The sequence below is a fragment of the Piliocolobus tephrosceles genome, chromosome 21, assembly GCF_002776525.5.
Source record: "Piliocolobus tephrosceles isolate RC106 chromosome 21, ASM277652v3, whole genome shotgun sequence".
Classification (NCBI taxonomy): Eukaryota; Metazoa; Chordata; class Mammalia; order Primates; family Cercopithecidae; genus Piliocolobus; species Piliocolobus tephrosceles.
The window spans coordinates 37,882,156-37,896,871 of record NC_045454.1 but is presented as its reverse complement, the minus strand read 5'-3'; the positions used below and the strand labels follow the sequence as shown (position 1 = coordinate 37,896,871).

Here is a 14,716-nt window from a genome sequence, read left to right as displayed (position 1 = left end):
GAAGCTCTCACCACGACTCCAAATGCATCTCCTACCCTCCCCCAGGATCTGTCCTGACCAGGAGACATGCAGGAGGAGACCTCGACGATGGCAGCCCTGGGCCCTGCCCACACTACTCACAGGGAGGTTCAGCTTGACGGCATCCACAGGCTGCTGGAAAGGCCACGCAAACTGGTGTTTCCATAGTGTCTTGAGCACCACTCTGAGCAGGTATTGCAGTTGGTTGGTCTGCCTCTTGGGCTTGTTAGGGTTGGAGGTCTCTGGGGGCGGGGGGTTGGTGCTGGCTGCGTTGGCTGGCTGAGGTTGGGCCTGGGCCTGCGTCGTAGACATTTGGGAAGTTTCTAGTCCATCCCCCATTACTGGCAGATTTCTCAATCTCGTCCCAGGGCCGCTCTCCGCAGACATGCTAGTGATCCCATCACATTCTTCACCAGGCACTCTACAAAGGAAGAGAAGAGTCCCTGTGAGAGATCAGTTAGCAGATGGGCACTGCTCAGAATGACAAGTCCTTCTGGCTGTGGTCTCCAAGGACTGAGCTCCCCTGGCAGTAGCTGGCCAGCTTGACCAGAGGGGCCACCCCATGCTTTGACTGAAAGGGTTCCAATATCTCCTCTCCCCAAAGACTTACCCTCCAGCAGGGAGGAGACCACATACCAACACAGGAGGCAGAGTGAGGTGGTGAGAGCCCACTAGGAACCAGCAGGGGATCTGGGAACTACGAAGATCATGGGGAAGGAGGTACAATGACACCACGTCTCACAAACCTGCACATCCCTTTACCTATCTGTGAGCTTTTAGGTGATGCTGCCTGAGTGTGGAAGAGGATGACTTGCAGGCTATGACATTTACATTAAAATTGTTTGCACTTGTCACACACGAAGCATCGAGCTAAGTCAGTAATTCCATTTGGTGGGCCAGGCAAGGAGAAGCAGGAAGGCCAGGTCCGCCCACCCATGGATGGTTCACCCAGCCCACTGCGAAGTGCTCAGGGCAAAGCCACAAACTTACTAAGAATATTTTCTTGGTAACTTAAATAATGCAGGTTTGCTGAGGAAAAAATCTGCATGTTTACTGCCGATAAAACAAAAATGAATCCATACTAGCTAGACCTATCATTTTCTTCTTCTTCTTTTTTTTTTGAGACGGAGTCTTGCTCTTGTTGCCCAGGCTAGAGTGCAGTGGCAGGATCTCAGCTCACTGAAACCTCCGCCTCCCTGGTTCAAACAATTCTCCTGCCTCAGCCTTCCGAGTAGCTGGGATTACAAGCGGTCACCACCGTGCCCGGCTAATTTTTGTATTTTTAGTAGAGACGGGGTTTCACAATCTTGGCCCAGGCTGGTCTCAAAATCCTGACCTCGTGATCCACCCGCCTCGGGCTCCCAAAGTGTTGGGATTACAGGTGTCAGCCACCGTGCCCGGCCAAGACCTACCATTTTTCTTAATTATAAGGCACACCCCCAGTAGCAACACAGGTCCCTGCTGTCAGTGCCTGTCTGAGTACCTGCTCTGGTACCTCCCCTCACCTGAACAACTCCTGCTGAAGGCCACCCCAACTTTGCAAACCCTGCCACAAGCATCTTCACAAGGGTGGTTCTGAATACCTGTCCAGTTTTTCCAGTGGGACAAACCCCAAGATGTATAGCTGCAGGTCAACAGTATGCACGTTTTTACTGCCAAATTGCCCTCTGGAAACACAACCCACCCCTTGCAGTGACTGAGTTTCCACACTGATGATTCATGAGAAAAGGCACTTGCTCAGATGTATACCGGCCATTTGCATCCTTTTTGTGACATTTTTCTACTGGCAAAAAGTATATATATATGGTCGGCTTTTTAAACTCAGTTCCAGTAGTAATAAAAACTTTGAAAGCTCGGGGCTGACTGCATCTAACAAGCATCTCTAGTAATAAACGTAAGAACTCAGTGGAGATATCATTCTGGAATGAACTTTTAGTGGGTGCAGAAGCAGCTTTATGCCTGGCTCACACTAGGCACCCAAGCTGCCAGTGAATTACTTTGTGTAATTTATTTAAACCAGGATTACACAAACTTTTTTTGTAAATGTAGTTCTGGCAAATAATCCTATTTTAAAAGTGCCAAATGGAGAATTTGCTACATAAAGCAATTTTGTGGACTAGGCTGTGGAGATAGGAGGCCAGTGAGATAGGAGAAGACACATGAACAAATGACACCAGCCACATACCAGCTTGCTGGGAACCTTGGGTCCAGTGTACCAGTCTTGGTCTAGGCACAGACAGATTACAGGACACACCAAGTAACTGGACACAAGTATTGGCAGAAGGACAGCATCACAGACAAGGAAACACGTCAGTGGGGTTTAAACCCCACTCACATGTGGAGTCGGCTGGAGAGGGCTTCCATGTAGCAGGACCAGCAAGTTCAAAGTGACTAAAGGGGACAAGTGTGATGGGGCCAAGGGGAGGGGAGCCCTAAAGGCACTGGGGAAGCCTGGGTCCCGGGATGGAGGGTACACAGAGTGAGGCCAAGGAATGCCATGCAGTTTGGTTTCTACAATTAGATTTCTTCTAGAAAGCAGCTCCAGAAACATACAGCTGATGCTGCACAACAAGCACACGCCAGGTGAGTGATGGCAGGCAGGGACGGGAGCAGCCCAGCCACAACGACACAGGCCGCCAGGGGGCAGAGCCAAGCTGTCCCAAAAGGAAGCAGCCCCCATAAATTTTCCATTAAGTAATGCCGTTCTGGAAATCTTGAAGCAATGCCCCTGAGGCAAGATGAGGCCAAGGACTTCCAGAACTTCTGGGCTGGGCCATGCTTGTCTCTTTCCAAAAAGACTTACAGCAAAGCCAAGGGATGAAAACTCATGTGTGCCCTGGGCCAATGACTACTCTTCTTCACCTTCTCACCAGGCTTAGACAGGCCCCTGAGCCAAGGAAGCTCAATTTTCTTTTCTTTCTTTTTTTGAAACAGGGTCTGTCGCCCAGGGAGTGCAGTGGTACAATCTTGGCTCACTGCAACCTCTGCCTTCGGGGGTCAAATGATTCTCCCACCTCAGCCTCCCCAGTAACTGGGATTACAGGCGTGTACCACCATGGCTGGCTAATATTTGTATTTTTAGTAGAGATGGGTTTCACCCTGTTGGCCAGGCTGGTCTCAAACTCCTGACCTCAGGTGATCCGCCCACCTTGGCATCCCAAATTGCTGGGGTTACAGGTGTGAACCACCACGCCTGGCCAGAAGCTGAATTTTCTGCTCACAAGAGGAAAAAACAGTTTTCTACAGAAAACCTGACTCTTCAACCTTGCCTCATTTGGTGTTTTAAGCCATTGCAAAAGCCAAAACACCCTTCCTTAGCCAGCTGACAAGTAACAGTTAAATCCTCAAAAATGCTAACACTGCTTCTGGCCTCATCCCCACTTTACAGATAGGGACACCAAGGCAGAGAGAAGTACATGACCCAGGAGTGGGAAGACCAGGTCTAAGCAGATAGAGTGGCCCAAAACCTGGCATCTGATTCCTGGGCAGTTTAAGTTTGCCTCTGAACTAAGGAAATCCTCACTAGTGAGCTGCACACACACACACCAGAAGTGTCCAACACAGACGGTCGTGACACAGTGGCCGCCATCCTTAACACACACCCAGGTCCCTGAGGAAAGAAACTGTTGGAGGTTGTCTGTTCAAATGTGAAGGTATGACATGTTCGACACATGAGACAAACCTGGGAGCTACCAGTACCCCAAAGTTTCTTTAAGGAGGTTCTGAAGATAACCAATGAAAGTGACACCTGGCCGGGCGCAGTGGCTCACACCTGTAATCCCAGCACTTCGGGAGGCCGAGAAGGGTGGATCACCTGAGGTCAGAAGTTGGAGACAAACCTGGCCAACATGATGAAATCCCCATCTCTACCAAAAATACAAAAAATTAGCTGGGCATGGTGGCGGGCACCTGTAATCCCAACTACTCCAGAGGCCGAAGCCGGACAATTGCTTGAACCTGGGAGGTGGAAACTGCACTGAGCCAAGATTGTGCCACTGTACTCCAGGCCTGGGCAACAAGAGTGAAACTCCGTCTCAAAAAATAAAAAGAAAAAGAAAGAAAAGAAAGTGACATCCATGGCCCCACAAGGGGGATCACCATAAGACGCCTGGGACTCCTGCACCCACTCTGGGCCTGTACAGCACCTGCACTTCAAGGGACCATACTGACCTATTGCTATGCCCATAGCCTTCCCATGACCACAGGAAAATAAGACGCTTGGGAAACTTCAAGAGCCCACTCTTACTGCAATGACAAGAAACATGAGGAAAACCAACCACTTCTAGTCTGCTATAGGGCAAGAAAGAGAGGTAGAGTGAGAACTCCTATGTGAGAGCCAGACGACTTTTCTAAGGCCCAGATTTGATGAGGTCAGCCTTCTTGGGCGAATTCTTCCCACAGCGGTTCCCCCCCACCCCACACTGCCCCAGACCCCTAGCATCTAGGCTCCAACAACAAGTCAGCCACCCCTGTCACCTTCAGCCTTCGATCTACTAGCCCTACTGCCAGACAGATGGATGGACGCAGACAGAGGCTCACAGGTGTGTGCTCTCTCTCCTTCTCTAGCCTACAGCATCTGGTGCTTCCCTAATCTCCATCTAGTGAGTTCCAAGGTCAGCCCATGGTGGGCACCCCTGGGAACTGAAGGCAGGCTCATCTTTATTTCACTTTTGTCTTCCCAGCACACGGGAGGTATACCCCTCAGTGAGCACACCCAGATTGTCATCCTGGGGCTTCCAGCTCAATCTCAAAGCTCTGGAAAAGGAAAACAGTTCATGCTCTCACATGGATAAGCAGAGACCACCAGACACAGTCACTCGCTCAGGCAACAGGTCCTAACATGCTCTGCCCTAGCACTCAGTGGTTGACATGGCATTCTCCCGAGTGATTAGGCAATACGTGGGGTAAATACAGTGGAGGAGAAGGGTAGGGTTGCTCTGGCCATGGACGAGGAGAGGAATTTGGACTGACCCAAGGGACAGGCGGCATCTCTGAAGAAGGGACAGAGAATGAGACCAGAGGGGGAGGAACAGTGTGTGCGCTTCTGTGGTGGGGGTGAGGCAGGCATCCGCAAGAGAAGGCATGCCTGGCATAGTTAACGGGAGAGAACATCTTCAAAGTTTTCCGCTGAAAATATTAAAAAATGCTGCTCCCTCTCCATTGTCATACTGACCTGTGGCCAAAAAGCAGGAGCCACCATTGACTATGTTAAGAGTTAGCTGAAGGTCAACGGAAAGGAAAAAAATTTCGCATATTGTTTCCAATCCAAAGAAGGCTACATAATCAAACTGGATGTCCTACTTTTGTATCTACTTCCAATAGAAATCCTATATCATGTTCCCAGTGTAGAAGAAAAGGATGAAGCAAGGTTAGACAATGCTGTAGTTCCCAAACTGAGTGCCCAGGTGCCCTGGGGATGTCATGGCAAACTCAGGTGGCATTGCAGGAACTATTAGCACAAAGCAGTTGATCATTTCTTTTTTTTTTTTTGAGACGGAGTCTCACTCTGTCGCCCAGGCTGGAGTGCAGTGGCCAGATCTCAACTCACTGCAAGCTCTGCCTCCCGGGTTCACGCCATTCTCCTGCCTCAGCGTGCCGAGTAGCTGGTACTACAGGCGCCCACCACCTCGCCCGGCTAGTTTTTTTTGTATTTTTTAGTAGAGACGGGGTTTCACCGTGTTAGCCAGGATAGTCTCGATCTCCTGACCTCATGATCTGCCTGTCTCGGCCTCCCAAAGTGCTGGGATTACAGGCGTGAGCCACCGCACCCGGCCGCAGTTGATCATTTCAACACCAGATTGCACTCTATTCCTTTCAACAATGTCACAGCCTGCAACACTTGATCAGTAAGTTGCTATAATAGAAACCAAAGATCGCCCAGGCACAGTGGCTCACGCCTGTAATCCCAGCACTTTGGGAGGCCACGGGAGGTGGATCACCTGCAGTCAGGAATTTGAGACCAGCCTGGTCAACATAGTGCAACCCTATCTCTACCAGGGGGAAAAAAAAAAAAAAGTACCCAGGCATGGTGGTATGCACCTGTGGTCACAGCTACTCAGGAGGCTGAGGCAGGAGAATTACTTAAATCCAGGAGGTGAAAGTTGCAGTGAGCAGAGATGGCGCCACCATACTCCAGCCTAGGGGACAGAGCAAGACTCCATCTCCAAAAGAAAAAAAAAAAGCAAAGGTCATATAAAAATCAACATGAACAGGAAATACAGGTAGTGACATCCAATCTGGTTTTAAGGTTTGAGAACTTGTGCAGCACCCAGCAGGCAGACACACCCTATTAGAAAGTAACTATGGGCCGGGCATGGTGGGTCACACCTGTAATCCCAGCACTCTGGGAGCATGAGGTAGGCGGATCACTTGAGGTGATGAGTTTGAGACCAGCCTGCCCATCTGGTGAAACCCCATCTCTACTAAAAATACAAAAAAAATCAGCCAGGTATCGTGGCACGTACTTGTAATCCCAGCTACTCCAGAGGCTGAGACAGGAGAATCACTTGAACCCAGGAGGCAAAGGTTGCAGTGAGCCAAGATTGTGCCACTGCACTCCAGCCTGGGCAACAGACCAAGACTCTGCCAAGGAAAAAAATAATAATAATAAAAGGCAAAGTATGGTTTTTTAAGGATAAAAATTATATATATATATATATATATTTTTTTTTTTTCAGACAGCTACACAGCTGTTGAGACACTGGTACTTATTCTGCTGCTTGAGTTTAACCACCTAATAAACAACATTGTTGGCTATTTCCTTTGGCCTGAGAGCATCACAGAAAAAACTGAGACGTTTAAGGATGTTGTGAATCAAGAAAATTTGGGAACCTCTGGGTTAATGAGAATAAAAACATAAATTTTCCCTCTAAATTCATAGACCTCTTACTAAGCATGCCGGGTTTTGTTTGTTTGTTTGTTTTTGTTTTTAAAGACAGAGTTTTGCTCTTGTTGCCCAGGCTAGAGTGCAGTGGCGTGATCTCAACTCACTGTAACCTCTGCCTCCCAGGTTCTAGCAATTCTCGGGCCTCAGCCTCCTGAGTAGCTGGTATTACAGGCATGTGCCTCCACGCCCGGCTAATTTTGTATTTTTTGTAGAGATGGGGTTTCTTCATGTTGGTCAGGCTGGTCTCAAACTCCCGACCTCAGGTGATCCGCCTGCCTCAGCCTCCCCAAAGTGCCGGGATTACAGGCGTGAGCCACCGCATCCGGCTAAGTATGCCTGTTTTCAAAGATGTTCTTTGCAATCATAGTATTTAAGTGAATTTTGGGGAAATTTTAGGGATAGACAGTACTTAACTGTAATGAACACAACTGTAATGTTTTATAACTTTGAGCAGGAAACAAATTGTTTCCTTGGACTAACCTTATTTACAATCTAGTCAATAGTTCAGACAAATCAGAAATCTAACAAAAGATGTAGAAAACAAAAAATCCAAAACCAGTTCAGAAAGTTTGAACACTTTCTGCAATGATGGAGTTCCTACTTGCAAAGTGGATGGCAGCAAGCCCTCTTCACTGGCATCCTCCATCAAGCCATAGTTCTCTTCATCACCTGCCCCAATTAGCTCCTATCCTTTGAAGGGGCTTTCAGGGTCTCCAGACAGACTTTGTTTTGAGCCCACTCATCACAAAACGCCTGGCCCCGAGCAACCTGTTTCCAGACCACGAAAGGAGATTAGAAAGCAAGACAGCGATAGATAAAGACATGCAGGGCAGGCTTAGTTCTGGGACTCTAAAGGCAAGCCAGAGAGGAAAAGAGAAAGACCACAAACAACTGCCCAGAATCTGCTGATTGCTGGAGATTCAGTTCCAGTTCTGTCCATCACAAGTCACTGAGAAAACCAATGGGCTGGGAGTTGGGACCAGCTATACTTTGTATTTATAGTTCTACCTGAAGTCCTGGCCTCCCAGCAGGCCCCCTGAAACCCAGTAATCCTGCCTTCATTCTGTCTGGTCTGTTCAGACTCACCTCTCTCCTAAAGTGATGGAGCACACAGGCAGAAAGACGCAAGGGAAGGCAGGAGCAGTCGCCAAGAAGATGGCTGGTTAACAGAAGGCTTTCTGATTCTCCCATAAAACCACACTTAGCAGAGCTTTATGCAAACCATCATCACACCGACCTGCACTAGGGCCTGGGAGAGCTCCACAGGAGGTACCTGCCACTTTCTGAGCTGATACTGTTATCCAGCACTTCATCTGCATTGGCTTAGTTATCCACACAGCAACCCTAAAAAGCAGGCTGTGACTTTATCACCTTCATCATCATCCCCATGGTGACAGAGGCAGAGTGTATGATGGCCCGGTTGGCTGGACGTCACTTAGAGCAGCATGTGCTTCAAAGTCCTCTGCTCCGGCCCAGTCACCCCACATGGGTCTTTGGCTTGGCCAGCAGCACCACACTTTGCTGTACCCATCAGTGGCCTGCCTTCTCTGCAGAAGCAGCTGAGTGCCACGTGGCCCATAAGCTGGGTCTTAAGTCAGACTTCTAGCAGTAGTGTTTCCAAAGAATTTCATCCTCCTAAACAAATCAGAGCCAAGACCTCTCCCTGTAGCACGTGGCCATCTGCTTACAATGAGACATACCCTGCATAGGTGAAATCTAAAACATACCACCCTACTGAAGCCATGAGGTGTGGGGGCAAAGGGAAGGGACACCAAGCTGTTACTTATGCTTCCCAAGCAGTAAGATGCCTGAGGGGACATGGCTTAAATTTGTTTTATTCCATACAGAGTGCTAGCCAATGCCAACTGACTACAGCCCCTCATGAAATCACAAGTTCGCAGTTGCACATACCCTTCAGGTAGAGGAGGTCACCTCTCCACTGCTCCAAGGCTCTTGTACAAATAATTATTTTGGGGGAATGCTACATTCTGCCCGGGGACAAAAACAAGGGGATGAGGGACCCTGACTGGTAAAAACCTGGTAATTTCTCAATATGATTCAATTTACAGCAATTTACATCTTATCTTGTCCTAGAAACATCTTTGCTGAAATGCTGGTTACACAACATCAGTATATGAAGGTCTATTCCCCTCCTAGGTGCTACAGTGGTGGCTACTTCAAATTCATGACAGCGGCCTGTTTAATTGTACAATCTGTGTCAGTGGGGAAGCACAAATAGGATTACTTTTCCATCTGACTGGCTCAGGCAGCTGGTGAGAACTGCGCTCGTGTCATCAGCCAGACTGCGCCACCTGGAGCCGGGCCAGTGGCCGTGAGCCGAGGCAGCTCTTAGAAGCCTTAATCCTCCTTCATGCAGCGTGTATACACGCCACCCCCCACCTCTTGGACCAGTTGAGTGGTGGGGCCCCATTACCTCTTGATTCTGCAGTACCTCAGACCCTGCAGCTTGCCTTGAGTCAGACAAGCCAAGGCAGAGATATACCGGCCTTCCTGCTAGGGGAGAGTGTGAGCCACACTCTCGCTCTCTGTCCTCCACTGGAGGGGACACCGGCACACAAGGATCTTGCAGCCAGGAGGACCAGGAAACCGGGCAGGCCACAATCTCATCAACCAGAATTCCAGTCTCTCTGCTTTTGAAACTCATCAGCAGGCTAATTAAACTAGTAGCACTGAAAATGCTGCACCATCTTTTCCCTGCAAAAGCTGCCAGCAGCTGAAGGGACAAGTGGTTCAGGTACACTGAAAGGGTCCATTGTTACATGTGGGTTACATCATGTTGCTGATGGGTAAATCTGGGCGGATGGATTCATGAATGTAAAATGTTCCTGTGAGAAGCATGTAGCAAAAACAAAACAAAACTTTGACATGGACAAGATCAAAACTGTTGGGCTGGCCGGACGTGGGGGCTCACGTCTATAATCCCAGCACTCTGGGAGGCCGATGCAGGTGGATTGCCTGAGCTCAGGAGTTCGAGACCAGACTGGGCAACACGGTGAAACCCCATCTCTACTAATATTAGCCGGGCATGGCGGCGTGCACCTGTAGTCCCAGCTACTCAGGAGGCTGAGGCAGGAGAATTGCTTGAACCCAGGAGGCAGAGGTTGCAGTGAGCCGAGATTGCGCCACTGCACTCCAGCCTGGACAACAGAGCGAGACTCCGTCTCCAAAACCAACCAACCAACCAACAAACCAACCAACCAAACAAAAACTGTTGGGTTAAAATGTATTTTAGCAGGGGCAGGCTAGGCTAACTTTTCCAATAAAGGGCCAGATGTGCAGGACAAACAGCCTGTTAAAATATTCCATTCTGCCATCATCATAACATGAAAGTAGCCACAAATAATACTGAAACAAATGAGCCTCACTGTGTGCCAATAAAACTGGCCTGCAGGCCACAGTTTGCGGCCCATTCCATAGATTTCTAGACTTTGTGAAGGTGAGGGTATGTGATGTTATATTAGAAATGCAGGATGCAAAATTACAGATGAAATTAGGTAACAATGCCAGGTGGGTGGCACAAAGACCCACAGAATGAAGCCGGAGGTGGTGGCAGGTGTGTGGATGACAACACCTACTTACACTGAAAACCAATCAACCACTCGGCACACATGTAAAAACCACTCAGCCTCTATGCAATCTATCCCCTTTCACAAGCCCCTACTGGCCTTTTGGTGTCTGTCCACTTCTACTTGGTGAGCTGGCCCTTCAGGCACTACACCTGGCCAAATTACAGGCTGAAAGATTATGACAGAAATGTCATTAATTCGGCTGGGCGCGGTGGCTCAAGCCTGTAATCCCAGCACTTTGGGAGGCCGAGACGGGCAGATCACGAGGTCAGGAGATCGAGACCATCCTGGCTAACGCAGTGAAACCCCGTCTCTACTAAAAAATACAAAAAAAACTAGCTGGGCGAGGTGGTGGGCGCCTGTAGTACCAGCTACTCGGCACGCTGAGGCAGGAGAATGGCGTAAACCCGGGGGGTGGAGCATGCAGTGAGCTGAGATCCGGCCACTGCACTTCAGCCTGGGCGACAGACTGAGACTCCGTCTCAAAAGAAAGAAGAAAGAAGAAGAAAAAAAGAAAAGAAAAGAAAAGAAAAGAAAAGAAAAGAAAAGAAAAGAAAAGAAAAGAAAAGAAAAGTCATTAATTCAAGCTATGCATTCCCACTGACTCAGCTGTGCCCTTCACAGCTAAGAGTGGCATTTTCTCCTTGTTCCCTCTTTTAAAGCCATTATCCCATCTTCTTTACCTGTTTTCACTTTACACCTTTTCAGCTATTCATCTTTTTTTTTTTTTTTTTTTTTTTTTGAGAACGAGTTTTGCTCTGCCCCCCAGGCTGCAGTGCAGTGGCGCGATCTCGGCTCACTGCAAGCTCCGCCTCCCAGGTTCATGCCATTCTCCTGGCTCAGCCTCCGGAGTAGCTGGGACTACAGGCGCCCGCCACCACGCCTGGCTAATTTTTTGTATTTTTTTAGTAGAGACGGGGTTTCACCGTGTTAGCCAGGATGGTCTCGATCTCCTGACCTTGTGATCCGCCCGTCTCGGCCTCCCAAAGTGCTGGGATTACAGGCTTGAGCCACCGTGCCCGGCCTATTCATCTTTTTCAACAGAGCTGGTGTGGGGTATGTGGCACTGAGATTCATCTGCACCGTAATATGAAACACAGCTGGATGTGCTCGCACACACAGTCCCAAGCTCTTAGGAGGCTGAGGCAGAAGCATTGCTTGAGCTCAGCAAGGCTGCAGCAGAAAGCTATGATCATGCCACTGCACTCCAACCTAGGCAACAGAATAAGACTCTGTCTTTGAATTTATGGATTAAAACCCTGCTCTGAGAGATACTCCAAGATGGCCAGAGAGCAATGCAGATCACAACGTGGGGGCTGGCAGTCAGCTGGGCACTTCGCTCTGCTTAAGAGGAGTGCTTCCTAGGAGGAAGGTAACACAGGGGACAAAATGGAGAATAAAAGACTACAAAGGCAGCAAGAGTGGGAGAGGAAATTCACTTCTTCTTCTTTTTTTTTTTTTTTTGAGACGGAGTCTCGCTCTGCCGCCCAGGCTGGAGTGCAGTGGCCGGATCTCAGCTCACTGCAAGCTCCGCCTCCTGGGTTTATGCCATTCTCCTGCCTCAGCCTCCCGAGTAGCTGGGACTACAGGCGCCCGCCACGTTGCCCGGCTAGTTTTTCGTATTGTTTTAGTAGAGACGGGGTTTCACCGTGTTAGCCAGGATGGTCTCGATCTCCTGACCTCGTGATCCGCCCGTCTCGGCCTCCCAAAGTGCTGGGATTACAGGCTTGAGCCACCGCGCCCAGCCGAAATTCACTTCTTAGCACAAATAATTAAAATGAGAAAAAAGTTAAAGAGTGAAAAACAGGTTTTGTCAAACTCAGCTGATAATACAATCTTGGGCGGCCCCTGGTGTTGATCAGAAAATTTCTCCGGATGACATCACACCGGTCTTCTGCAATTTTCCCATTGCAAACAAAAGTATAAAAACTAAGCTTATAATCCTCATTTAAATATAAAAATATAAAAACTTCCTATATACCAAACACCAGGGAAACATGTTATGCCAACTTCCATGTGAGTGGTCAAGATCATGCCCTTTGGGAATTTGGGAAGCCAAGAGAGAGATGAGTGAAATGCAAACGACAATCTGCATGGTTCATGACCACACTGCCTGTGGCCGTAATGTTCCAAAACGCACCAGCTTAACACACAGTCCTGTTATGTGCAAGTGGAAACAACACTGAACTCCTGAAACAGATCCACAAGTGGGAAAGGTGACATTCCAATCAACTGCTCTAATTTCACCCACTGGGAAGCAGCCGGGGTGAGTAAGCAAGAGTATATCATGCCTCTAAGCTTCTTCTCAAAGCAGCAGAGCAGTGGCTGACTCAAGGTGTCCCTGGAACCTGCCTACACTCACTGGGGACACAGAAGGGAACAGGGCTGGCCCAAGTGCTTCTAGAGACACCATGACCTAACACCCCCAGCAACATTTTAGCCAGGACTACCAAGAGCCCTTGCTGGGTGGGAAAGCCAAACTAGACCTTTGATGGCCACAAGGAGAGATGGAGCCAGGAACAGACACACACATGAAAGGCAACAGCACACACTGACTCAGGATCCAGAGATATCGGACCCTGGGTACCTCGGTGAGGAGCTGATGTTAATGGGATCATCTTTTCTTCAACGATATTACCCTGGGCACTTCATTGTGATTTTAAGAGAAAGATCTGGAAAAGACGTTACACCAGTCAGTATCCAGACTCTCTCAAGAAATGGCTTTAGACAAGATGACTTTTCTTCTCATCTTGCCCTCACCACTCATCAGGTACAGAATCCAATCTATGGGGATTAGGAGGAGGAACAGCATCACTTTTCTTGAAGAAAAGCGAACACAGAATGTGACAGTAAATTAATGTCAGAGCTTCCAAAGTCCCTGGTTGACAAAGCAGGAACTGAAGACTGTGACCAGTCAGTGAGAGCTGACAGTGTCTCAAGTGCTGGATTTATATCTGATACACACCCCCAAAGGTACACAGAAGGCCATTCCTACACCTTTACAAAAGACTTTGATGGTCAATGCCATCCTAGGGAAATAGGTCAAGGGGTCCCCACCTTCCAGGCAACGTTAACTTCACTTTCAGGCTTCTCTTCCCTCAGGGAAAAGCAAGGCACCCAGATAACCCATTCCATGCACTGCTGGGAGGCCCTCCATATACATTCAGTGTCTACTTCTGTCCAGACAATTGAACTGAATCTGCCGAAGAGGTATGCTTGGAAGTAAATAGCTGTCACCCACTCATCTCAGTAACTTTCAAAATGTAAAGGCGCAGAATGAAATGAAACCCACACCATTTCAGATGACAACAGCTAAGGAAGCAAAAAACTTGGCAGGCATCTATCACTTTGTGAGAACCGCATTAGTTTGCCCTTAATTCCACCTAACTTCCACAAAGTAAATAACCCACAGAAGTCAAGTAGCCCAACTATCACACTGACAGGTGCATGGAGGTGCTGGAGAGAAAAGACACGCAGCGTGCCTCATCTCCTCACTGTGCGCACCTTTCCTCCTGTCTTCAGCCCTTGCAGGAAGCAGCCACTCACAGAGCAGCCCTGGGTGCTGTGCCCCAAGGTAGCCTCAGATGCAGCCAGGCTGGCATCTTGCAGACTCAGAGTCCACCATACAACCTAAGTTTACTCCCCTGCAGATGTGGCCAGCTTGTCCTTTGAGTCCACTGAGGAGTAACAGCCACTTAACTGGTAAGGAATTTTCAGACCAACAGAAACCAAAACCCAGGGCAGCAACTATCACACTCATATGGAACCTGTAGCACTCCCTAGGAACGCCTCATCACCTTTCTACTAAAAATCTGATTAAGTTTGGGAGTTCACGTCCAGCCTGAGCAACACGGCAAAACTGTGTCTCTACCAAAAATACAAAAGATTAGCCAGGCGTGGTGGTGCATGCCTGTGGTCCCAGTTACTCTGGAGGCTGAGGAGGGAGCATCACTTAAGCCTGGGAGGCAGAGGATGCTGTGAGCCGGAATCACGCCACTGCACTCCAATTTGGGTGACAGAGTGAGACCTCGTCAAAAAAAAAAAAAAAAAGGAAAAAAAAATCTAAGGATGTAGAAATGAGGTTGAGGTGCATCACACATAAAGCTTTAGACTAGGGTCTAAATACAGAATGAAAAAATATAAAAAGTGCACATCCCTGAGTAGAAAAGAGATGGCAAGATAACACATCTTTGGCTAATTTTTATTACTTTTTTTTTTTTTTTTT

The 14,716-nt window shown here is 48.5% G+C and overlaps 1 protein-coding gene across 2 annotated transcripts in view; it reads right to left on the bottom strand.

Moving 5' to 3' along the window:
- BRD4 (bromodomain containing 4) overlaps positions 1 to 14,716 on the bottom strand; it is a 52,632-nt gene that overhangs the window by 34,484 nt on the left and 3,432 nt on the right. Inside the window, exon 3 of one of the 2 annotated variants that reach the window (XM_026457010.1) lies at positions 121 to 437. In XM_026457010.1, the coding sequence (XP_026312795.1) occupies positions 121 to 405 (285 nt within the window). In that variant the 5' untranslated portion in view covers positions 406 to 437. Of the gene's footprint in view, positions 1 to 120; positions 438 to 14,716 lie in introns of those variants that run through there. The other variant, XM_026457009.1, reaches the window with a different exon arrangement.